Source organism: Gavia stellata, chromosome 5 (genome assembly GCF_030936135.1).
Source record: "Gavia stellata isolate bGavSte3 chromosome 5, bGavSte3.hap2, whole genome shotgun sequence".
Taxonomy (NCBI): domain Eukaryota; kingdom Metazoa; phylum Chordata; class Aves; order Gaviiformes; family Gaviidae; genus Gavia; species Gavia stellata.
Window position 1 is genome coordinate 2622373 of NC_082598.1, and position 25753 is coordinate 2648125.

At 41.6% G+C, this 25753-nt stretch overlaps 1 protein-coding gene across 1 annotated transcript in view; it reads right to left on the reverse strand.

Moving 5' to 3' along the window:
• ATRN (attractin) overlaps positions 1-25753 on the reverse strand; it is a 159176-nt gene that overhangs the window by 50176 nt on the left and 83247 nt on the right. Inside the window, exons 20-24 of the mRNA XM_059817858.1 lie at positions 23395-23488; positions 22455-22507; positions 20733-20827; positions 20132-20210; positions 19594-19751 (exon numbers count right to left, since the gene is read on the reverse strand). Of these exons, the coding sequence (XP_059673841.1) occupies positions 19594-19751; positions 20132-20210; positions 20733-20827; positions 22455-22507; positions 23395-23488 (479 nt within the window). The remainder of the gene's footprint in view (positions 1-19593; positions 19752-20131; positions 20211-20732; positions 20828-22454; positions 22508-23394; positions 23489-25753) is intronic.

A 25753-nucleotide genomic window follows, 5' to 3' on the forward strand; every position in this document is an offset into this window, starting at 1 on the left:
CTGCATCCCTGTTCTCCCCACCCCAGAATACAAATCCACAAACTTGACTAAGATGAATCAGGTAAATTCAGGCTGTAGGAGCCTTGAAAGGTAACTAAATCCAGTCAGAGACTGACCAACATGTCCCAACATTAGGATATAGGTACAGAGGGAGTGCTTCTTTATTACAATTATTTCTACCTTTCAGATCAGGCCATGGAGTAATCCACAAAGTACAGAAGAGCAGGTTAAGTCAAGTCTACCGGTCCTCTGTGTTAACATTGTGTATCACATCTGGAAAGAATAAGCTTATTAACATCTGCTCTTTCTTTACTACTTTGTGTTATGGTACATCTTGGGGACAATGAACATGGGCTAACACCTCACAAAATGTTACAGAACAAAAACATTAAATGCACATGGATTGTACTTGTAATCCAGATATAAGAGGTAATAGGCAAATGCAGTAGGATGACTGATTGCTGAGAGAAGCCATGACCTTAAAACAATCTAACAAACCCTGTTCTAATTGTTGGTGCTCAAGAAGGAGAACATATACCAGCTTTGTTTTGGGAGCCTTGTGTCACAGTATCCTAAAAGATAGTTTCTTTTTGGATGCAAGGGGATCAGCTGCCCTGGTCCATCTTCACCTGGAAAAGGGTTGAGCAGCATTATGCCCTGTCTCAGTCAAGACCCAAACTATTTGCATTCAGGTGTACCAAGAACAGTTTGGCAATTTGACAAATGGATCATAGAATACAAATTTCAGTGAATGAAGATATTTGACAGTGAAATGTGGATGTTGAATCTCCAAAAGGGATGAGAAACATTACAACTCCTTGCCTCTGTGCAGAGTTAACGTCCAGTTAAGTGCAGAACAAGACACCTAGGCTGACAAAACAGAAGGTATTTGCATCTCTAAGGGAATGAAGCAAAGCTTGTTATAGACCATGATTACACCAAAATTTTAACCCTTACATAAGTGCTGCTGTGCCCAAGTGTGCACCCACACCATCCCTTTAACCACTTGTTCCCATATTTCCCATTACCCAGCAAGAGCGTAAATGTATTTGCAGCTGTGTAGTAAACCAGATCACACAACCCACTGCAGCTGAAAACCGATCTTTGCTGAGCCAGCTCTCGGGTGGATCCATACCCTGGTCACATCAAAGGGCGATGTGGTGCCACACCACGGAGGCAGCAGGACATTCGCTTTTTAGAGGCACCATGGATCTATTCTAAATGAACAGCAAGACTACATCCCAAATTTTGAGGTTAGGAAGAAAATGTAAGCTGACTTGACCCCTCTAAGTCTTCAAAAGCTGCAAGAACAACCTGTTCCACATGGAAAGATTCTCTAGACAGAAAAGTTAAACCATAAGTTTGAGAGAAGGAAGGGTCTTACAGCAATTAATTGTAACTTAAAAAACTCTGACACACAACAAGTTGAGGTGGAGCATGATTCGGAGGTGGGAGATCCCAGCGAGTTTGTAATACACCTGATGGTGTAGATGTGGACATCAGAAGGAGTTGTGATGCTCAATTGAAAGCTGACAAATTTGAGTAGGGGATAACCATCCACAGCTGCAAGACCAGCTGATCTGATAGCTAAAGGTCCAGGAGAGGTGGATCACAGAAAGCAGAGAAGTCCCAGATGTAAGTCCAGATTGATCTGTTCCTGCTTGCATTAATAGAATTACTCATTGCTCATCAGAAGCCCAAAAACCAGTGTGCACCCAAGCACACTCAACAGAATGCTGCTTTGTATTTTGTAGAAGAAAAACTTCTGGCCAACTTGCTGCAGCTGAAGAGGTTCACATGCTCAGATTTACAGTCTACAACAAGTAAAAATAAAATCTCCACTAAAATTTGATTTTCACACCTACTACGACGAGCCATGTTGCTCATTGCTCCTGTGTGGAGGACCAATGAAAGAGATAAATGACATACTCCACACTTGCCGCAATACTAACTAAGCCATTGAGCTTTACAGCACAAACATCTGATACCGTGCGAATATAAAAAAAACTAGTTCACTTCTGAACTTATGCCGCGATGGAAATCGATTTATATTCCAATACTGTACCGCCGTATTGCAGCGGTCACAAATTGTCACTTTTCAACTAATTGGCTGCAGTCAGCAGTTGGCTGAGAAATGCCAATTATATATGCTTTGTCTCCCCATGCGAGCTCTCAGATTGCTGTGCAGAGCAAACACGGGCATCGCTGCCTCTAAATTAAAAACAGTGCTTAAGATTTAGTCCCCTATTTCTCTGCATCAGAAAAATTACCACACAAATCTGACAAACGGGAAGTATTTGTTCAATAAACAGCCAGGTGTTGAACAGTGATGCTCATCTAAATTTAAAATGCACTAGCAAACAATGTTCTGGAAAGGTCCCATAATTGGAACAGCAATCTCAGATCAGATTCCGTACACCGACTCATTGCAGTAATGCACTACCAAATGCCACAAGAAACCTGAGGCAAGGCCAGAAAAAACTCTCAGCTCTTCTGAATATCAGGCAAATACCTTAAAACTAAAGATCATCCGTTCCCATAGACCTCTGCCGCACCCACTCTCTGTCCTGGCCATGCACTGAAGGTGGCAATGGTCATGCAAGAGAAGAGTGGTAAGGTGGCTTGAGGCTGTTGTAGCAACTTTGCAGGCGAGAAAAAAATAAAAATAAAAACAAAACCAGAAATAAACACAAAAATAAATACAAACCAAAATTAAACGTCCCCAGTTCTTGCTTTCCGAGCTATGGCAGCAAGAGGGAGTAGCTGAAGTAACAGGAAAGGTAGGGCTGTGGTGGTGGTGAATCTCATGGGTTGCGCAGGCACCGGCGGTGTCAGGCTGTAGGAAAATACAGGCAAGAATTCGCAGCCTCGTAAACTCTCTTTGGACACTGGAGTTTGGGGTCTGTTGCGGGATGCTCCTGCTTGAGAGCTCCTGCTCTGTGTTTGCTGTGAAAGGAGCATGAACAACGGCAGCACACCCGTGGTTGGCGTTAAAGGATTGTGAAAGACGACTTCTGATAAACCTTGCTGCAATGGGTTAAGATGTACTGTCCCAACTCCTCTCTCAACCAGGAGGAGTTAAGCAGCCTCCAAGGAGGGTTAGAGAAGGAATTCACACCTATAATTCTGCCCCAGCAATGCAAAGTGCAACTTCTCTGGCTGATCTATGAGATGGTGGCTTTCCAGCGAAGTCCCGTGTTTTGCCCTGCAGCAACGAGGCCGTCCTTGCAGGTGACGCCGTAGGCCCAGAAGCCGAGGTGAAACTGCAAATTCAGGTAGCAACTCCTAAAATAACTTCAGCAAAAATCCCTGTTAGCTTTGTAAACTTTGAGAGAACATTCAGTGAAGAGGCAGCTTTCAGGAGGATGAGGAGTAGATCCAACAAGCCAAGATGTCCAAGTTTTAATTAAAAACTCAGTGAGGTGGATTTCCATGGGAAGAGGACCTCTAAGGCGTGTTTCAATTCCCCCAAGCTTCGGGTACAAACCCTCCCCAAAGCAGAGCACACAGCACACAATAATTCTGCCTCATTTGGGTTCTTGCAAACAACTGAACGGGTTGTTTCAACTTGTTGTTGTTGAATTCTGGTGGATTTTTACATAATAAGTCACTCTTAAGACTAAAGTTAAAAATAGTGTATTTCATGATAACGGCAATTAAGTTCAGGAAAATTACTATCATCAACTGGAGACAAAGACTAACAACATTAATCACTTCTAGCAGTAAACAGCACCACAGACTTCAGTTACAGAAAAGAAACTCCTTTAAACTATTTTAAGGGTTTGGAAACAGACTCGAATGGTCAAGACTCTCCCAATCTTGCATACTGCTTGCAGACCAAAAATCTTTACTTACCGTTGGCCTCGCAAAATCTACGTATGGGTAAAGCGTCCAGCTGCATACCTTTGAATGCAAATTTTATGCTTGGAATTCAAAAGGAAAAGGGTTAAAAAAAAAAAGTATAGAAGAGATGTTGTCATATTGCTCCTGCCCCCAAGAAACTCACTTCCAAAGTGCTGCTTTTAGTCCAAGAAGGGATTTCTTCTTGCTTACAAACTCTTGTCCATGCCTAACCTTGAAGGCTGACCTACAGGTTTGGTAGATGTCACCTGAAAAGGGATTCTTAGAGGAATCCTCTATGTTGCCTGGTTTAATTCTACAACCTCTAAGCAAGAGCACCTTCTCAAGCACAGCACAAAAATTCATGCCACTTCTACTTTAAACGTTTAACTAGAGAAAAAAAAACCTCTTTGCTAAAAGGTCTTGCTTATTAAATGCAATGCAGGTAAGGAATTCACTCCTTTAAGAGAAATTCAGCTGAGAAAAACAATGCAATAAAATCCCTCATTTAAAAAATAATATGCACATTTTCCACCGCTCGGTTTAAAAGCAACAAGTTCAAAAAGAGGAGACTTCTTGAAAACCTATATAAAATATCAACCCTTACACTGGACCTCAGATGTGTTTATGCTGCAAAGCTGTTTCGAGTTATCTTGAACTTGGCAGCAGGGACGCAGCACTGATGTGTTAGCCTGAACGCCTGACAGCTGGCGGGCGGCTTGTGGGGGAAGCGGGTCCCGCTCGCCGAGCCGGGCGCCCCGAGACGAGTCCCGAGCAAAGCTCGGCTCGCTCACAAAGCGCTAGGCAGTTTGCTCATGCCACAGAAAGAAGAAAAGAGGTGATGATCTGCAGCTCAGAATAACATTTGGGTTATAGAGTGAGTTTTCTTGCCACCGTATGAGTCTTTTAAGAGAAAAATGTTGATGCGTTCCTTATTTTAAATGGATTTGGATTTATACGCCACTGCGACAATTATTCTGGAGACGAGGCAGTTTTGAGCCACTTTGAAAAAAATTGTTAAAAATAAAACCGCTGAAGCTAGACACAGAAAGCGAGCCACCGGCATTAAAACACTCCACTCTTCCCAGTTACAAGCCCTCAAGTCCCTCCCTCCAGCATCAGACGCTGCTGTGTGGCTGCATTTGTGAAGGATCCCGTCCCTTGGCTTCGTGCCGAGCAGAGCTCTGACACCATCTGCGCGCAGGGTAAGTTACATTCGTCAGCATACCAACTATTTATGGAGAGTTTCAGCACGGAAAAAATTAAAACTTCAGCACAGAACAGCTCAAACACACTCTCAGACCCTGAAAGTCCAGCAAAAAGATGAGCTTTACAGTCTACAATTACTTGTGGGCCAAAAGCTTAAAAAGAATAAAAGTTGCTTTCCTAAAGAGCTTGCAATGTAAGTACACAAGAGGGAATCAAGAATAGAAAGAAGAGTAAAGCAGCTAAATACGTATTAGCAATTTATTTCTTTTTTTTAGGCTGCAAAATAGCTGACAGATGGAAACGGGTACAACCTTATGTCTTGCATCAGTTCTGACCAGACAAAACACTGGAAGTATATGCAAGGCAGAGCTCGGCGTTGCTGTGGTATTAGTGGAGAAAAAGCTCTGTCTCCCTCTTCCAGGAAGCCGTGATTTCTAAGGATCATACGGGATGAAAGATTTAAAGTGTTTATCAGTCTGTATCACAAAAGGTTTGCAATACGCCAGCCGCAGAAGTCTCTACAGAAATTCTAAGGATTTTACAACCGTAATAAAATAAAGCAGCAAAATAAGTATATATATATTTTTAAAATTTTATATATGTATAAAATATATATAGTTCAAAGTAAAATAAGTATGTATTTTTATATAAATAACCAAACAAAAATACCTTTTAGTGTCAACACTTCTCACATTATTACACAACACCGAAGCCACACGCTGTTTCAAACCTGGCGTCACATTACTACGCGAAGCGGCAGCAATCAAAAAAGCCCACAAACTTCCTTTCGACAAACTATTTGCAGGGAGAAAAAAAAAATGAAGCTAGAATAACCAAAAACTCCGGCAGTAATTGAAAGTTCAACCCATTTGAGGATTTTTTTAAATGATGGACTCGCACAGTTATGAAATAAAATGCTGGGAACTTTAACAAACGTATTTTTCTCCGCTGCAAACCCACGAGCTGGAGAACTGGCAGCCTGATCTGTGTTTCCAACATAAAACCAAAGGAAAAAAAATTGGGTACTACGGAAAGAAACTTTATGCTGTGGAGCACAGGGTATGCGAGCTCATGTAAGGGCTGATCAAAGGGCTGCCTCGTTACGCAGCATCAGTAAGTTTCGAAAGAGCTATGAAGTCAGGAATCCTAGGCTGGGCTGTTTTACTCATCAAGGTTTTATTTGTTGAGAGCCTCGGCTACGATTTTGTCTTAGAGAAATCTTAACATGAAAAAAAAACCACTGCTGGGTAGGGAAAAATGAACCACCTCTCTATATAAGCTCTGATTTGCATTAAAGAGGTAGTTACTATCTATCCCTAAAGGCTTTCTAGGACAAGTATTTCACCATTTTGTCATTAAGAACTTCCCAGTACAAAACTGAACCGACAAATCCATCTATTGCCATTTATTTCAAACCCCATAGTCAAAATATTCACGTAATTTAAAGATACTTTGGGTGCCGGGGTAGGAACCAGGATGGTGCTAGCCTTGCATGCAGAACAGACTGTTTTAAGAAATAACTGTACATGACACTTATAATTAAGGAAAAAAAGAAAAGAAAAAGGAAACCGATTTAGAAAAAAAAAAAACTAAGAAAAAACCCCAATTGTCCCAGAAATTTATTATTACGCAGGGCTGTGATAGTACTACACGGCCCTGACCCCAACTCTCCACGCTGCTTGCCAACACTGCCCTGAGCAAGATTTGCCAATATGGTAAACAAAAATAAAAATCTTAATAACACAAAGTCAGGAAACTAAAGGAGAGAAAAAGAAGTTCTAGCAACATTCCAGGAATGGTTTGTTTTTAACAAAAGCAGACCCGGAGAGCCTTCGGAGAGCTGTTATTCGAGCGCTGGTGGCTCTGTCTTCACGTCGGTTAGCTAAACAAGCCAGAGGCTTTCTGGTTTCGTCACCCTGTGTTAGTGCGGGATATATTTTTCCCCCGTGGTTTAGCCAGGCTGGATCTGTTGGTGCATTTGAATACGCTGGCTTCTTATATTTTATTGGCAGTGCACTTTTCTCCTCTTCATTAACTCTGCTTACTATTCTTTGACTCTTTAAATAAGCTTTCGTATAAGGAAATATATCTAGCTCTTTTGGTAGCTGTAAAAGCTTCCCAGCAGTGGCTCGCATCGCTCGTTTTCTGAAATATATTTGAACTTGAAGTTTACATTTACATTCAGTGGTGGCGTACTGTATTTTCAAGAGCTATTCAGGACAGAAGTACAGTAACTGCAAGCAACCAGCACATCATGACCCTGGGCCTCGCCCAGGAGAAATTAATTGCCTAATGCGGACTTTGCCTCCGTAGATAATTAATTCCGTGTTTCTTTGATATTATGCTTTCCAGGCCTACATCTTCAAAGGAAAAAAAAAAAAAAAAAGATCAGCTTCCTTAAAACAATCCATACATATCTCACTCTCATATCCAAAAAGACACTCAGCCTAGGAAGTCCTCTTGGTATTATTAAATCTGAATCTCAGTCTCTGTCTCTCCATTCTCCTATAACTTTTCCTATTTATGCAGCTGAAGTTTTGGAACAGCCACATGAGCAGACTTCCAGTGCTGTATGAACATCTTACAATAAACCTGACACACAAAGATACGCAAGTTACAACTGTTCATCCCAAGTATGGCTCAGGCTGTAGATATAAACCCCCAAGATTTCAACGGTTGGGTAAAAGGATGAAGATCCCGTGCAACAATACAGCTCTTGGGGAAAACTTAGCATGAGCAATTTTCAGGGTTGCTGAAGCCACCACCTCCAGTAAAAAGGTACTGAAGTTGCAACACATCCTAGAAGAGGTTAACGGCCTTTGAGAGAAACCCCAGTTTTTAAGGATTTAAGAAGCTGCTAACAAAAATACTACTTAATATGAAAGGGAACAACTTCTAAAAGGAGAAAAATGTCATCGGTCGATGCCAAAAATAAGGCGGCAGGAGCAGATAAAAAGGAAGCAGCTGTTTCATGTTTTAAAGTATCATTTAACTGTTCTGTTTCAAATCTTTCCGTCCCCAGCAGAAGATGTCAGTTTGCCTATTCTGAAAAATCAGCATGTAATTGCATGTCTCCAAAAGTAATTACATTCAACAGCAAATTTCATCAGATTAACAAATTGATTTACGTTTCATTGTTCGGTTTAAAGCAAGCCTCTTACACAGCGAGAGAGATGCAGCGAAAGAGGCTCAAAAGCACCTGCAGTTATAGCTAAATAAAGGCAAGGGACATCATTAGCAAACAACTTTGGCATTCCAGTGCTTTCAGAAGCCAAAAGACAAAGAACATTTTTGGAACAGAAGGGTCCCAGAGAGCTAAGGATGATTATATCTCCGCACCTACATCTATTTCTATTTAAAGGTGCATGAGGCATGCTGAGGACCTGGCAGGAAAACTATCAAGATCACCATCCGCAGTACGGTTTCAAGCCTACGTAATTATTTTATCAAAGCAGTCGCTACCTATCTACATGTATTGTATTCTCTTCGGCCAACAACAAAGACATTTTTTCTTTCCCTTTACCCTTACTGAGAGCTTGCACTCAATTAGCCTGTGGCTTTTGATTACAGAATGACGTTAATTTAGACAAAGGCTGGAAACCTCCACGGGCCATGTCCAGTCTTCAAGGATATTTATGCCTTGTATCAAATGCCAGATCTTTCCTCCAGAGATGAATCAGGGTATTAGAGTCAGTTACAGACTCTGCTTTTTAACTGTGGGACGGTTTCTTCGCTCTATCTTATTATGTGCATTATCAAAGCCTTTTAGTTAGGCTGTAAACCCCAAAGAGGTAACCCTAGAGAGCATCACTGCTGGTAATATTCCTGTCACCTTAAAGAGGTCGAAAGCCTAAAATAAAAGGAAGGTGGAAACGTGGGATCCGGCATTCCTCCAGCTCGGTTTTTAAGCGGAGGGGTACTGTCTTCCTCAGCTGGCAGGAGCTTTACTTGGCTGCAGCAAAGTGTCATCCATCGCTTAGCTCTGCAAGAAAACAAATGCTTCCCGAACCACGTTAAACACCGAACGGCAAGTAACATGAAAGCTTAATTGAAACTGGTATTAAGATTCATGCTAATGGAGACCACCTGTTTTATGGGTAACATTGCCAACAGAAATAGCAGGATAGGGAAAGAGTATCAGAAGAAGAAACTGAATCCAAAACTGCTTTCATGAAGACTTCCTTTGAAAAATGAGAACTTGGGAAGATTTCAGTATCTGCGTACTGCTGGACACAAGAACCGTGAAACAGTAAAATAACGATGATAAAGATCAGAGTAAGAGCTTTGTCTGAGCACTGTAAAGACTTTTTAGGAATGTAATTCCTGGCACTTTATAAAATATTCACTACCATTTCCCGCTTAAATAGCCACGTTCAGCATAAGAGAAAATGAGCCTGCTTTAACCAGCCAGAGAGCCATTCCTTAGGAGAATCTCAGCCTAGTTTATAATTCACCTCTACTCTGAAGCGCAGCTGACACCAACAGCATATGGCTCCACGTGAACTTTGCCTACGTACTACACCACAGGAAATATCTACTGGCTTAAGGAAGACACATTCATGACGTTATTGCCAGCTCTGCAAAGCCAAACAGACTTGAAGAGAATCTGCTCTCTTACATTTCTGCATACGTTTTTAGCATATCATTGTAAACAGGTGGGAACTGTTTTACAGGTCAAAGGAGGCTGTTAGCAAAAATAATACAACCCCAGAGCAAACCCTTCGGTTGCAAGGAGAGGCAGAGCAGAAATCTTTCGATGCATGGGAATAAATAGAGCTTAGGCTGTTCCCGAAGACTAACAACTGAGGAAAGAGGGAAAGGTCACAAAAATGTATCAAAATTAGTAGTCACAGGTCTAATATACAAAGCATTTGAATCCAAGAAAGTGTCATTTCTGAAAGCTTTATTCAGAGTGGAATTGTACTCCCACATCTATCTGAAACCTTACTCAATCGCAGCAGCGCAGCTCATAACTGGAGCACTAAAATGTGTATTTTGCTTCAAAACTTGGATGCAGTCATCCCGGCCACGTCTGCGCCAACGGTAAGTTAACAAAAGCAACATAAGGCAGTGATGAGAGGGCCCCAAAGGAAGGTAGTTTATTAAAGAGTACATCATCCAAGAGGTTCGCATGTAACTGTTTACATTTCATTCCCTGGACAGCGCACGCTGTAGCTTCTGTACAGACAGCAGCAGGCACGCTGCGTGACCCACGGATGCGCGAGCGTATACGCACAGGTTAGCGACAGTCACCCGGTCCATCACCGAAAGAAAGCGCTGCAAACGACAAGGCTGATTTAATTACAGCACATTTGAGGCTGTCCTCAATTTTCAGGTCTCCCATTTGTTACAGTTTCCGCGCTTGAACTTTTGGCAGCTCCTCGGAAAGCAGCGATCAATTTAAGGGAGATGAATCGTTTCCAACTTTTGGTTCACCATTCACAATTTCAGTAGATGAACTAGGCAGCAATTCAACGTTTTGAGTGGGTTCACAAATATTTTCCTATCACGGTAAACAGCATATTTTGAAATATCGAGAATAATTATGACAACACATTATGTGACTGAATTAAGCTATCCACAGTGCATTAACTTTCTATGTAGAAAGGAATAAAGCTTTAGAAGAGGCTATATAGAACCACAGTCCTGAAATAAATCAACTGGAGGAACCCAGAAAAAAAAGCTTCAACAACCCAGGCAGAAGTGTGAGGAACTAAAAAACGTAGCCAGCAGAGGCAATTTGAGCTATTTTTTATGAAATCAGAGTGGAAGGCAGAAATTTAAGTGACTTGAAAATTTCCCACCTCTTAGCAAATACTTCCAGTCCTCAGTGTAAGCTGTCTAATGCTGTTGCAGCACTCCATCAAGCAGCACATACAGCGATGCTACGTAGTCACGGTGGCACTCTTCTGAAGCCCAGCACAGAATCATAGAATCGTTTATGTTGGAAAAGACCTTTAAGATCATCAAGTCCAACCATTAACCTACCACTGCCAAGTCTACCACTAAACCATGTCCCTAAGCGCCTCATCCACACGTCTTTTAAATACCTCCAGGGATGGTGACTCAACCACCTCCCTGGGCAGCCTCTTCCAGTGCCTGACAACCCTTTCGATGAAGAAATTTTTCCTAATATCCAGCCTAAACCTCCCCTGGCACAACTTGAGACCGTTTGCTCTCGTCCTGTCGCTAGTCACTTGGGAGAAGAGACCAACACCCACCTCACCACAACCCCCTTTCAGGTAGTTGTAGAGAGCGATGAGGTCTCCCCTCAGCCTCCTCTTCTCCAGACTGAGCAACCCCAGCTCCCTCAGCCGCTCCTCATCAGACTTGTGCTCCAGACCCCTCACCAGCTTCATCGCCCTTCTCTGGACACGCTCCAGCACCTCCATGTCCTTCTTGTAGTGAGGGGCCCAAAACTGAACACAGCATTCGAGGTGCGGCCTCACCAGCGCTGAGTACAGGGGCACGATCACCTCCCTGCTCCTGCTGCCACACAGTTTCTGATACAGGCCAGGATGCCCTTGGCCTGATGATGAATTGCCAAGCAAACAATACGTAGTGAATATCTGGCGAGATTTTGCAAATGGTATGTTTTGTATGCAAGAGGCTGCAAAATTCGTTTGCCTCTTTTTGTTCCTTGAAGCATTTGGCTCATAATTAACGTTTAAGCGCATTCAAATTAAAATACTTCAACCAACGGAAGGGAAAGAGAGGAGGCAATTGCCAGTTAATGATACAATTACAAACTGTGGTTTTCTCCTTATTCAGCTCCTAGGCTTCTTACATATACTCAGAAAGTAGAGATCAAGGCAAAAGGCTTCGTAGCGAGGGCTCTGAATCTGGGAGAAAAAAATCTAAAATCAAATGGGACAGAATGTTAATGAAAACAATAGTTTGGGTATGAAACAAGACAAGAACACAAGTTTATATTTAATGAGTGGCAGAAAACACTGCCAACAGTAAGCTGTAACGGAGCAGAACGCTTACAGCCATTAAAAAGGGGTTGTAGTTAGCTATATTAGCAACTACTTTTCACCCCCTGTGCATTCAGGAGAGGGACCCACTCACTGGCATCTGCTCCAGGTAAATACATGCTAGTTGAAACGCTGTTAAAAACTGCTGACATTTACACAAGCATCAAAGAGAGTTTCAAATTCTCACCATTAACTACTCGTCAGCTCCAGAACTGAAGTTTCACCTCTGAATGAGCTGACTTTTGTCTGGATTGAAACCCATGAAATTAAGTCCTCCGAAAGTTTCTGCATTGAATTTCCTTGCTGCTTATTGCAGTACTGTATAGCTGATTATTTGTATTCTATGGCTCTTTTCTAATCTGACATATATTTTGACTGAATAACAAAGCAAACGTACAACGAAGATTAGGAAAGCAGAAAAAATAGGGGGGAAAAAGATCGTATTACATTTACATGACTACAGAAAAACATCAACACTAACAACATCCACTAACGTCCTTTCCTAAAGGCTGCACTCACAGTTCGGTGGAAGATAAGGAATATTTAGGGCAGTGCTTGCAAGCAAAAGAGAGAAAGGTGAACAGCTGTGGTTTGCACAACGCTTATAAAGTCACTGTGACCGCGCCAGACAAAATTTGTTAGCAAAGAGGCGCCGCAAAGCAGAGAGAATGGAAATATCCAGACGTTTTCGAACAAGACCTTACCTGGGTTTTCAAGAAAGCTTGGCAAGCTAAGGTTTTAAGTGAACTCTGCAACGTAGCTTTCATACCCGGAAAGCACTCGGACAGGAGGTATTAGGAAGCAGACCGCTGTATTTTGAAGGCTTTCTGCATTTTGCAGCTTTAGTTCTTTTACAAAAGAATCATTTCAAGTCATTAAAGCAGGCAGGGAAAGACATCCTAAACCAATATACTTACCAAAAAAAAAAAAGAAATTACAAAAACCCCGAACTGAAGTGGTTTTGAAGAGAGGTGGAGCAAGAAGGAAAAAAAAGCCAGAATTCAGCGTTGGCAGGGACACAGCTATCTCTAACACAAAAGAGCATTTATACTCTCCAAGTCCAGATTTTAACAGGCAAGAAGAGAGGGAAAGAGAGAGAGATTTCAATCAAGGACTTCAGAATAAAGTTTCTAATATTTTAAAAAAAATAATGTGGATTATAGATTAATTGCTCTGTAGTATATACATTAACATTTCTGTTTAGATAACTCTACTGTATCTAAATTGAAAATAAGCCGGGATAAGAGAGCATACGTACGATGACTGTTTATTATGATAGTCAAACAAACAAAAAAACCCTCAAAATACCAGTTGGACGTGCTGCACTGCACAGGAACAGACCAAACGCAGGCATCAGCTGCAAGTTGACGCACACAAACAAGGAGAGAATATTTTCCAGCAGTCTGGCAGTAGCAGAGTTTCACTGACTTCATCATACTTCTTATATTAAAAACACTCTAATGTCAAAAGGAAAATTGAAACACGTTCTGTAGCTGCATAAAGTTTAATAGCGTAACTGCAATGAGCAGAACTGTAGGAGGCAGGCTCTGAGGTAAGAAAAACAGTTTGCGTCCTGACCATACTGCAACATGGAGTTTTAATTAACGAGTCAGCTTGCCCTGAAGGAGGAAGCCCAACTGTGCAGGAACTTCTACGCAGTGAAATAAGGGATGACCACTTAGAAAAAGAAATAAAGGGAGGGAATATGGGAAAGGTCTGAGTAAAAAAATATTCCTGAGAAGAAAGGAGCATGGGGTGAGTGCTGAAGGAGCAATCAGGAAAGCAGAGAGGTCAAGAAGTGAGAAGTCACCCCACGGCTCTACTTTAAATCTTGTAGTGAACCCCAAGCAAGGATCAATTGCTAGAAAGTCTTTGTCCCAAAAATCCATAGCTTGAGGTATCTTCTATTTTATTTTACTGAAGATAAACTTCTACAGAGAGCCAAGACTTTACAAAAAAGGAAAAAACAGGGAAAGCAAATAGGAAAGAGGTACAGAAAGGACAAGTAGGAAGACAGATTGCAATTAAGGGCAATTGAGGGCAGCCCAATCCACCATGGAAGATTGCACAAGACCTGAAAGGACACAGTGAGTCCTGGAGACAAATCAAACTTTTTTACTGATTTTTCTCTAGTTTTTCCTCTATGGAACCATTACTTTTCATACCACCATCTCATAACTCATCAACTGCTTTGAGAAAAATTATCAGGATGGTGAGGAGGGAAAAGAAATGTTAGAGCAAAGCAGTACCCCTGGATGGTGTGAGAAGTGCAGTGTCAAAGTGTATAGAGTCTTTGCATCCAGCGTGGAAAAGCTTTCACGTGGCATCAAATCTGACAGCAGTTACTCTCAGTCTGTTCTCCATCTGCTGTAAAGCCAAAAGCAGATCTATACGGCTACAGGTTCTCTGGGAAGGAGACGGGACAACCCTCACGAGAGCAGGCCTAGCAAATACGGGCTAAGATGAGGAGGTAGCGAGGTGGATTGAAAACTGACCAAATGGTTGGGCCCAGGGAGTGGTGACCAGTGGCATCAAGTCTAGCTGGAGGCCAGTAAGTAGTGGTGTACCCCAGGGGTCAATACTGAGTCTGATCCTAAGTTAACATCTTCATTAATGATCTGGATGATGCAGCAGAGTGTACCCCCAGCAAGTCTGCAGGCGACATCAAACTGGGAGGAGTGGCTGACACACCAGAGGGTCGTGCTGCCATGCAGAGGGACCTCGACAGGCTGGAGAAATGGGCCAAGAGGAACCTCATGAAGTTCAACAAGGGGAAGTGCAAAGTCCTGCCCCTGGGGAGAAACAACCCCAGGCACCAGTGTGTGCTGGGGCCACCCAGCTGGAATACAGCGTGGCAGAGAAGGACCTGGGGGTCCTGGTGGACACCAAATTGACCATGAGCCAGCAAGGTGCCCTTGCCGCAGAGAAGGCCAATGGTATTTGCTTACCATGCAATGGCTGCATTAGACAAAGTATTGCCAGCAGATCGAGGGAGGTGATCCTCTCCCATCTGCTCAGTACTGGCAAGGCCACACCTGGAATACTGGGTCCAGTTCTGGGCTCCCCAAAACAAGAGAGACAGGGACACAGAGGCGAGTGTCCAAGAAAGGGTCACAAAGATGATAAAGGGACTGGAGTATCTCTGCTGTGAGGAAAGGCTGAGAGAGCTGGGACTGTCCAGCCTGGAGAAGAGAAGGCTCAGGGTGGATCTCAATGTGTATCAACATCTGAAGGGAGGGTGCATAAAGAACGGAGCCAGGCTCTTTCCAGTGGCGCCCAGTCACAGGACAAGGGGCAATGGGCATAAACTGAAACACAAGAGGGTCTGTCTGAACATCAGGAAACACTTTTTTACTCCGAGGGTGACTGAGCACTGGCACAGATTGCCCAGGAAGTCTCTATCCTTGGAGATATTAAAAAGCTGCCTGTTCACGGTCCTTGGCAATTGGCTCCAGGTGGCCCTGTTTCAGCAGGAGGTTGGACCAGATGACCTCCAGAGGTCCCTTCCAATCTCAACCACTCTGTGATTCTGTGAAGAAAACTTCAGTGTTTGTCAAATTAAGGAATGCAAAATGCAGACTTGAGTCTCCAGCGGTTGTTAAAGGATGCAGAAGAAAACTGGTTTTATCTCACACTCAGCAATGCTGCTGGGTTGCTGCGAGAAAGGAGGGAGGAACGCTTTGTTGAGCTACGACGAGAGCTCCAGCGAAAGGAAGTGGAGGCGGCCTTCCTGGAGAAGGACAACAAAGCCATAGCAAAGTAACAAAGAAATGCTATTGCAAACGTGAGAAAGGACTGAGACATTCAACACCAACAGGTATTCGGAGAAAGATGACAGAAAAACATCAGTTCTGGGAAAAATGTTTCATAGCTATGAACAAAGAGCAAGCTAATAGAAATCATAAGGACCACATATTCCTGGACACGGTATTGCTGCCAGACTTCTTCACCAAAAGGGTCTCTCAACCAATAAGAGCTGATGCTATTTTAGACTTTGTTTTGGCAAGTAACAAGGAGAGTAAGAAGAGCTGGTGATATAAAAATACCTTGGATTGAGTGCACACAAGCAAGTTCATATTAAATTAAGGATAAAACGAGGTAAGTGTTGTAAGAGAATCAAAGTTCACTCTTTTTAACTATGAGTAATTAAGTAAGACAGTAAAATCAAGTGGACTAAGGAGATCAGGAATGAGAAAGCAGCCATCTAAGTACTTCTCTCAGGTCAAAGATGCAAAACTCTTTGAAAGCTGTATCCTCAGAACTAACCTCAAAAGGACATTAGGAACAGTTAAAGAGTCTACGCGTTACGGAGAGGAAAGGATTCATTAGCAAGAAGCCAGCAAGCAGTACAGAGATAAAATAAGAACTGCCAAATGTCAAGCTGTGCTAGACCTCAGCAAATGATAAACAAAATAGCAAGAGATGTCTCAGCCATACAAGTACAGGCGACCATAAAGGGAAAGGGAAGAGGGTATGCTGTAAGGATAGGGAAGAGATTAAAACCAACCAGCTAGGTCCCTAAAAATAAATTAGAGTTTTCATTAAGGACAAGGACACTGAACATAAGTGCGAGGCAAAGTGCCTCCTGGGAACGAGGTTATAAAAAGATACTCAACCAAGGTGGAGGAAAAACTCAAACGTTTCGATGTGTCCGAACTCAGTGAAAGCAGACAGCGTGCATCCCAGCACGCCACAAGAAATGGCACATCAAATAACGCCTCTGGTAGCAAGGCTGTTAAAGCAATCTACCAGCCGAGCGTGGCACTACGGAAAAATTAAAACTTGCATTTAGAGGAGGAGGGAGAATCTAGATAGTCACACTCCCAAGAACTCGGTAGTATGCAAAGTTTCAGGACAAGTTTTAAATAAAAGAACTGAAGAAGTAAATGAAAAACTGAATTCAACAAGCAATACTGACAACGGTAGACTGTCCTATGCCAGCCCAGTATTTTCTGTAAAAATTACGTAAAAATAATTAGTTGTATAGACGTAAGAAGTACAGCTGAGCTAATGCAAATTTCATTATGGATTTCAATACATTGGAAATTCCTGGGCGAGATAAAGATGCTGAGGATTATTTCAAAAATCGTAACGGTTAAGGGGGACAGAAGCTAGTTCAAGGATGGCATTTGGACAGACTTTGACCGATATCTTCGTTAATGACGCAGACCCAAAAAGAAAGCCTGCTAACTGCAGAATCTGCTGACCGAGTCGAAGGAGATCATCAATAAAAATAAGGAAAAGAACCACACAGAAGAACAACTAGATGATCTTCAGGACTGGCAATATTACCCAGTAACAGCAGTGGGATAACATTTTCTGATGCTATTAGGGACTGAGAAGAATGTTTGCTATCGAGACTGGGAGCTCATCAGTTAGAAACCAAGGATGTGAAAGAACAGAGTATATTAGACCATATTAAAACAAGTAAGGACTATTAATTGCTGCAGCCACAAGAATGAACAAAGCAAAATACTGCCATAAAAGGACCTAGAAAGGTTCATAAAGAACCTAGAGATACCGCTGTACAAAGCAATGGTGAGACCTGATTGCCATGGCCTTATACACGGCTGACCAAAACTGTACAGGCAAGATTAATACAAGCGAGTGCAGAGGAAAAACAAATGAAGCAACTGAACTCGAATAACCTGTTTCACAGGACAAGATGATGAGGGTTTGTCTCACTTAAGCCAACAAACAAACACTAGAGGCTGAGAGAGGATATGACCTGCCCAAATTCATCCAATGAAGGCGGGAGACCCGGCTGCCAAACCAGAAGATGGAGGGGACATTTAAGCTCAATGACAACACTGGCATAGGAAAAGGTAGCAAAAATTCACTGTAATTCCAGGTAGGGTGGAGACTGGACTAAACACAGGAGAGCTTAAGGGACAGGAGACAGCACTGTTGTTAAACATCTACAAAGTCCTAACGCACAGTTCTGCACCAAGAAACAGCAAATAAATAATTCAGGTAAGGTACAGTCCAGCACTGGTTATGGAAAGTAAACTATCAGCCAACATATAACCTGGAAGTTAAAAAATAAAATACGGAATTTTTTCTGACTCCTGTGATTACCAATTTGATAAAAGAGAATGAAAATTTAAATAAATCATTACGCAAGTGCCCACTCTTGGGCGCAGGATGTTACTTTCTCTCCTGAAAGCAGTACTTATCTCAAATGAAAACAATGAGGGTCAGCACTTGCTGCTTGAGTATCCAATGACATAAAGGTTTTACCTTGCAGCTCTTGCAAACTACTCCATACCTCAAAATTAGGACTTGACAATGAACTAAGACTGTACCAATGTGTAAAGTAAAAACTCTCCAGCTGGAAAACGAGTACCAATATCGTAAGTGATATTAAAAAGTACCAAAATGCAGTCCAAAGTCAGCCTATCAAATCTACCAGTCTGCTGTCAACAAGACAAAGTCTCCCAAGTGCTTAAAACCCCCCGTCTTTACCAGAAGGTGATGCAGACATTTCCCAAGTATTCCTAACATTTTTTAGAAAGTTTTAAATTAAGTTTTAAAAATAAATACCTTGAAAAATGTCACTATAGCTTAAGGACCTTTTTTCCCCGGTAGACCTCATTTCCTTGCTCAATATTATCACGTGCATTATCTTTGTTGGAAGTGACCCCTATGGTGAGTCTGTGTGACTGATATGTCTGAAATATCAAGTAAATTAATGTGAAGTTGTCAGCTTTCACATAATAATTGGTTGAATAAGGGTGAAGATGAAGATGGGTTCCCACGTTTAACCAAGCTTCTTAAAGAAGGCAGAATTCAAATATAGAGAGCCTCATTTGAGATCTCTGTTCCAGACCTAGAAGTACTTTTGTCCTTCAAAGGCCGCCTGTACCACTCTGAGTACGCTGCCGGTTGATATTTGATTTAGCCCAGAGCAAAAAGGTGGCCGAGGTTTCTCTGAATTATTAGCTGCTGCAGCAGTTGCAGAGTCTCTGTGATTGCAGTCTGTGATCTATGAGTGTTTTCATGATTCACCGAGCTTCACCCACCACTTCTTCAGCACTAGCCTCATCATCACAGTCAGTCTGACACCTGAGGCAATGTGTGTGATAACTGACTGCACTGAATTAAGGGAAAGAATGAGCTTCATCTTATTCTGCAGGTACCACCAGTCTTGGGCAGCACAAGGAGAAAGGAGGATGGCCTTCGAGCTGTGCCTTTTGAGAACAAGACCTTAAAAAGCAACACTAAGAACATTTCCTGTTTTCTCATTCCACGTTTGGGTTTTGGCTATATGAGTCTTCTTCAACATCAATATCTACACATTTAAAGTCAGAAACCTCATTAGAACCTTGTTAATAAGCGAGCATCCCACTTTCACAGTGCATTTTCAGATCCACTGGGCTAAAGCAACATGAGAAGATCACGCGCCTTTTTGCTCTTAATCAGGAACATCGAAACCCTTTGTCTGCTGCAAGATTACCTTGAGAGCTGGTTCAGCTTGGACAAAACAATGCACACCGAATTGCCACATTACTTGACAGAAAGAAAAAAAGTACTTTTAAATAATTATACACACTTTAAGAGCTCCTACCTGTATTTTTATCGGCCAGGTGAAATTGCTGACATAGACGAAGAAAGTGATGTTTGGATTGTTGCGGAAATCAAATTTCTCATTGGAGAAACTGTCCTTGTATTCTTTTATATTGGTTCTTGAAACAACTGGAATTTCCTCCCCAGCCTGTGTGCCTGCTGTTTTCAAATGTTAAAAAGTAGCAAGAAAAGATGTTTCAATGCACATTTTAAGTGGCAAACAAAAAGGGCGAAGCATCCTGAATTTTAATGTTATAAAATTAACTACGCATTTGAACGCTACTATTTTAAGTTGCACTGCATGCCAAAATACTGAGTTACTAAAAATCAAATTTGCACCTTCGAAGTTTCCAAAAGACACTATTAAGATGGAAAAACATAGTTCTTTCTAATGTTTTACTTCTGCCCAACATTTAAGACCATTACAGAACAAGTTCATAGGTTAAAAGAAAAAGAAGTTTCCCCAATTAAATTTGACATTTGTCGAAAACTGGTAACTGAAACAAGCTACCAAACAACTTAGATAGTGCTTATTTTACCTGCAAAACTTGTGGACCATGTAATGTTGAGGTTGAAGTTTTTAGATGCATTGATAAACATGTCCAGGTCTCTGTTTTGCTATGGGAGAACAAAAGAAAACCCATTTTTAGGATAACAATTTTACTGTGCTGTGTCCCAGCAAATCTTCACTTAAAAAAAAAAAATATTGGAATTTGTTATTTACATGAAGCAAATACATCAAGCAAAAAACTATTTGTATTTTCTGAAAGCAGTACTCTCCTCCCCAAAGAAAGCATAATAAAGAACAAAACACGTCATGTGCACAGAATAAAACAGGAAGAATAGAGACACAAGGTATGGGGTGAGCAACAAGCAAAACTAGAGTCACTCAGCAGTTGTTCGAACAACTGTACAGAATCAACTGTGGTTCCTTATGAAATTTTACCATGAAGATTTGAAACTGCATGGCCAAGCCAAGCTCAAAAAGTTCTGGTTGCTTTGGAGAGCTGGACATACATGCCATGTTAAGAGACTACATCTGAAGACTCGCAGAACTGTAACAATTCATTGCCTCCACGGCCAAGAGACGACACACATATACCCAAAGGATGAAGTTGAAAAGGAAAGTAGAAAATTTACCTCTTCGGGTGTTGCTACAAAGTTGATTGCTGTGTAATAGCGATCATCCTCTTGAGAAAGGCTGAAGGTGAACTGATAGTCAATGAGAAGAGTATCTGTAAGGAATGCATGGAGAAAGTTATCCCATGTCTTGCAATAAAACAAACTGCAAAACAAGGCATGACATTGCTGGAGTGCTTCTTGCACTGAGAGCACAACTAGGAGTCAACACGCTCTTACAAATGTCTCCAACCTATGATCCCACACAAAAGAGACAAACCCCCCTCTTTTTAAGTTGAGCCTAGAGAGGAAAAAGATTCTGCTTACATTTTCCAGGCAACAGCTCTCAGCCTTAATCTAAATGACTGTTCATACCTATACATCGTAAAAAACATGCCAAGACATTTACTTTTTCCATAGCGCAATAGCTCCACATGCTAAGGGAATACTAGCAAAATAAAACAGACTGTATAATCCCTACTTGGGAGGGGACTAAGTTCCATGCATGGTAAGTTTCTGTACATCAGTGGACTGTACAGGGAGGATTTCTATGGAGCAGCTATTTGTTAATCCCCAGCTGCCATCCTACTCTGGGTCACGTCATGTCCAGCCATGCCAGGACCAGTTTTTGGCCTACCTGTATGCCCTCTTATGCTCATGTCTGCCTAGGGCTGGGCTATCACCTCTCTGTTAATCGACAGCGCGCAGCCAGTTTTGGGGATACATCCACCAGTCTCAGTATCCTTTTATTAAAACCCAGTATCATAATTTGTACATGTTCCTGAAGCCATGCAGAGATATTCCAAGCAATAATAAATACGAAGCTATACACCAGGTATTATTTTTCTCTTATTGCCTCCTGGAGATCCCTTGTTGGATAGACATGACCTAGACAACCTTCTGACGTCTACCCACAACTCCTACTAATACAGGAATTTTCAAGGAAGAAAACCAAGTGAGACTGAACCTGTATACCACAAGGTTGTTCCTGTAAGAGTTGGAAAGTTCCGTCTTTTTCCCCCTTTTGCCCACTTTACCATCCTTGCAAAGAGACTGTCATGAGAAGCCATCAGTGCCCTTGTTTGGGCAAGAATTCAACTTTGCTAAATACAGCACATTGATAATTTCAGTGTTGAACAAAAATACCATTTGAGACTTGCATCTTTATGTAATTTAAGACGGCATCTATCCATGCCTGCCAGCGTGCTGATTGCTAATATTTGCAAATAGAAACTGGAGAGTTTCCTTTAAGTAATCTGAATCTTGGCAAAGTATCTTCTCGAATTGCACGGGAATCCAACTGTTCATTTCAGAGGCAATGTGGCAATTTTGAAACCTCACCCATTCTAACATGGAACAGAATTTTGAAAAAATAGCATTTTGCACTTACAAAAATTCTGAAGACATGCTTTGGTTTTGACTTATTAGGTATATATTTTAGAGTATTCTCCAGAAGACCAGATTTCATTTCACAGTCACGTGAAAAACATTCAAAAGTTTGTTCTGAAAGATTCAATCATCACACAGACCTTACCAAGAAGAGTATTTTGGTTCTCTTTAAACAATACTCCTGTGAAAACGGAAGGTTTTTAAAACTGTTTTTTAGTCCTGCCCTTGTATTTTAAATACGTAAATCCCCTGTATTTTAAACAGATGCTGAGGTAACTAAAACTAGTTTTAAATAAGATATTTTAAACTTGAAACACATTTTTTATCTCCAAACAAAATCCCAAGAGTACTCACAGTAACACGTTCCTTTAAGTGGATTTCCTTGATATCTATTTTCAACTTCACACCTAAAAAGAACACACATTTTTTAATAAATGGATTTTTTTTTCAGTTCTATTTATTCCCAGCCACTAAAAATCAGAAAATACCACCTGTGCCGATAACAACACACAATTAAAAATAAAAGATGCATGTCTGAGCTATACCAGGCTGCTGAAGAAATTCCATGATCCCTGCAAGTCAAACTAGTATGTGGTAAAAATGAAATATAAAATTCTGGATATTAACCTTTGCATCCACTTGGAATGTATTTATTAGCTCTTCAGAATGCAGGGAACTGGATTACCACAGTCGAAAACTAAAGTTTCCATTTACGTTTATGGCTGTTCCAGGATCTAGTCCTATAAATGTTTAGTCATGTGAGCAACACTTTAAAAATAAACCTGGCAATGAAATTATCTGGGATAAAATTATTTCCACTAACATTACACTAAAAACGTTTCTGTTATGTTACAGAGAAACCTCCAGCAAATTTGTTGCTCTGAAACCGCTCTATTAAAATGCTTGAATGTCAAGGTCTTATTTCAGATATATTTACGCTCCTCAGAACAGCATCAGAGTGCACAGACAGTAAAAATCTACCAAATCTACCAGGGATAAAGCAAAGTGGCATGCACAGTTTTTGGGGTGGGGCATTAATTTTTCACCCCATCCCTTCTGCATGACATTCCCAGTTGCAATGTTCTTAAAAACGGAAATCTTCAGGAAATCATTTTGTTCTTGTTATCCCCCCCAGGGGAAGCACGGCTGGTTGCACCGTCAATGAAGTCAGTCAACTGTCAGCAGGAAGAGATGAGCAGAGACATCACAAATACAGTCATTAAAAAATGTAGGGGTTCCATGCTGGTGTATGCATGGCCTTTTGATTTCAAATAACAAAGTGAAACGAACTCACAGTTGACACTCGTCTCCTTTTATTCCCTTGGTGGTGCAGAAACATTTCCCTGTATTTGTGTTGCAGACAGATGCGTGGCCGTTGCACTTGCAGGCTGTTAAGCAGAGGGGGAAAAAGACGCAATGTTGAATGAAGCGAGAGAAACAGATTCGATAGCAATTAAGTCCTTTAGTTGCCAAACAGAGATACATCAACAATCAAAGTGCATATGAAAACCCATTTGGTGCTCTTTGGTTTCTTTGTGATACAGAAGGCAGCCAAAAATAGAACCGTGCGTCAAAACGGAGCGAGGGCGGGCTCCAGAACTGATGTTTTGTATGAAATCATGATCAGACTGTGCTTTTTAGCCTCAAAATTTTATTTCACTTCCTCTCTTGTTGTTAGGTAGCACTAGGGATATCGTAACTGGTAAGAAAAAGACAATATTTGGAATAGTTTTGGGCTTGCTAACACATTTCAGTCAAACTCAAAACTCTTGAGAGAAGACTATTTTTGCGAATAAAGCAAAGCTCATGGTGCTTTTAGGGCTTTTTCTAGAAATAAATAGGTCTTTGAGAAAATAACGTCATTATCAACAATGTCAGTGTATCTGCAGTATAAAACAGCTGGTGCTAAGAATACGACATCCATGCTGTGGTTTGGGGTTGGGGTCCAAGTGGTTTGGGGTCTGTGCCCCAACATATTTTAAATCTTTAGCCTTGTCTCATCAGCTGAATGGCACTGAGTTGTGGCTGGAGCAAATCAGCACGCCCCTGGACTGCATCAGGTTTGTGGCATGCCCAAAATAGACCAGCTCATATACTCTGAGCCTGCTCAAGATGCAACCCAAGGTACGACAGTGGGGACGTACGGGAGATTTGCTTCAAAGGAATGCTCCTGATTCAAATTAAAATGCTAACGTTGACACACTTTGAGACCTTTATTCATAAAGCAGTAGAGGAGGTACATGCAAAAAAACCCCAAAACCAAAACAACAACAAATCCAACACAAGCAGTTATCGTTGATATAATGTGCACTATAACTAGAAGAACGGATATAACATCTTCTCCCGGAAGGTAAGTGCCTTTTAGAAGTTGTTCTACGAATGAACTGGAAGGTGCATTCATCTGGAACTGTACGTGGGAGAGCGTACAACATAAGAAAGGAAAAAGTAATCAAAGAGAAGATACCACATTTGCGGTCCCTGAGCTTGCTGGCAATAGTATGCTTTAAAGACTGGTGCCTCCTTGCCAAGAAGACATATGCCTTCTCATTAAGACGACATGTGCCACTCAATGTACCAGCAGATTCTTAGACATGAAGTCCCCATCCTGAATATCCTTGCCAACTACGGACCTTATTTTATTAATCCTTTTGATGTCTTCTTTATATTGGCATGTAATGGAAGCTATATTGTATCAGGGACACTTAATTGTGCTTCTCAGACGTGGATGAGTGGTTTCCTAGCAGCAACACGGAACAAAATATGAAGACGCATCAAGGCCTATTGTGGGAACAAGCAGACTGAATGAAGATTTGACAAAATAATTGTATTCTGTGAAGCAAACACACTTCTCATTAGTGGCACTTTAAAAAAAATAATTCTTAATACTATTGAGAATGCCTTGTACTGCCTTCCTTATGCTTTGCAAAAGGTAAGCAAAGTGAAAGTCAATCGATACTTAACACTAACAGCCATAAAAATGAAGAGAAATTTCAAATTTCATGTTGTTTAGATGCAGATCACAGTATCTTGAGCACTAACACTAATGCTCCTCACCCTGCTCTTTAGCCACATGCTTATCAAGAATACTGAACACTCAAACATCTTTATTTAAAACAACAGTCTTATTTATTTATCCATCTTCCTACGAGCCCCGTAAGTGGAGATCATTCACTAAAGGACTGGAATATGCACAAAGAGAAATTTTCTCATGGCTTTTCAAATGACTATGAAGTTTGGAAACAAACTATTGACAAAACGTACTAGACACCCTCGCTGGAGTCTAAAAATGAAAATTTCCTTCCAGAGGCTGATGCTGGAGCAGAAAGCCAAAATTACTGGAAATGGCTTTTTGACTGTGAAGCATGGTAACGGTCTGATGATGAACCACCTCGCAGCAAGTCTCCTTCCATCTTCTTCACAAACCATGGGTCACAGACTCATTCAGAGATGGTCATGGGGATCTCCGCTCCTCTTCCTACATTTGCGACGGTCCCGCTTCCCAGTGGCAACAGCATCACCCACCTGCCCAACACCATTTTTCCATGCCAAGCGCTTTAGTTGTCCTCCAAGGCCCCCGTGCAGCCCTGGGAGGGGGGAGCAGGCAGGATCACTGCACCAGCAGCTCATCGTGGGCCACCAGCAAATGCTCCACG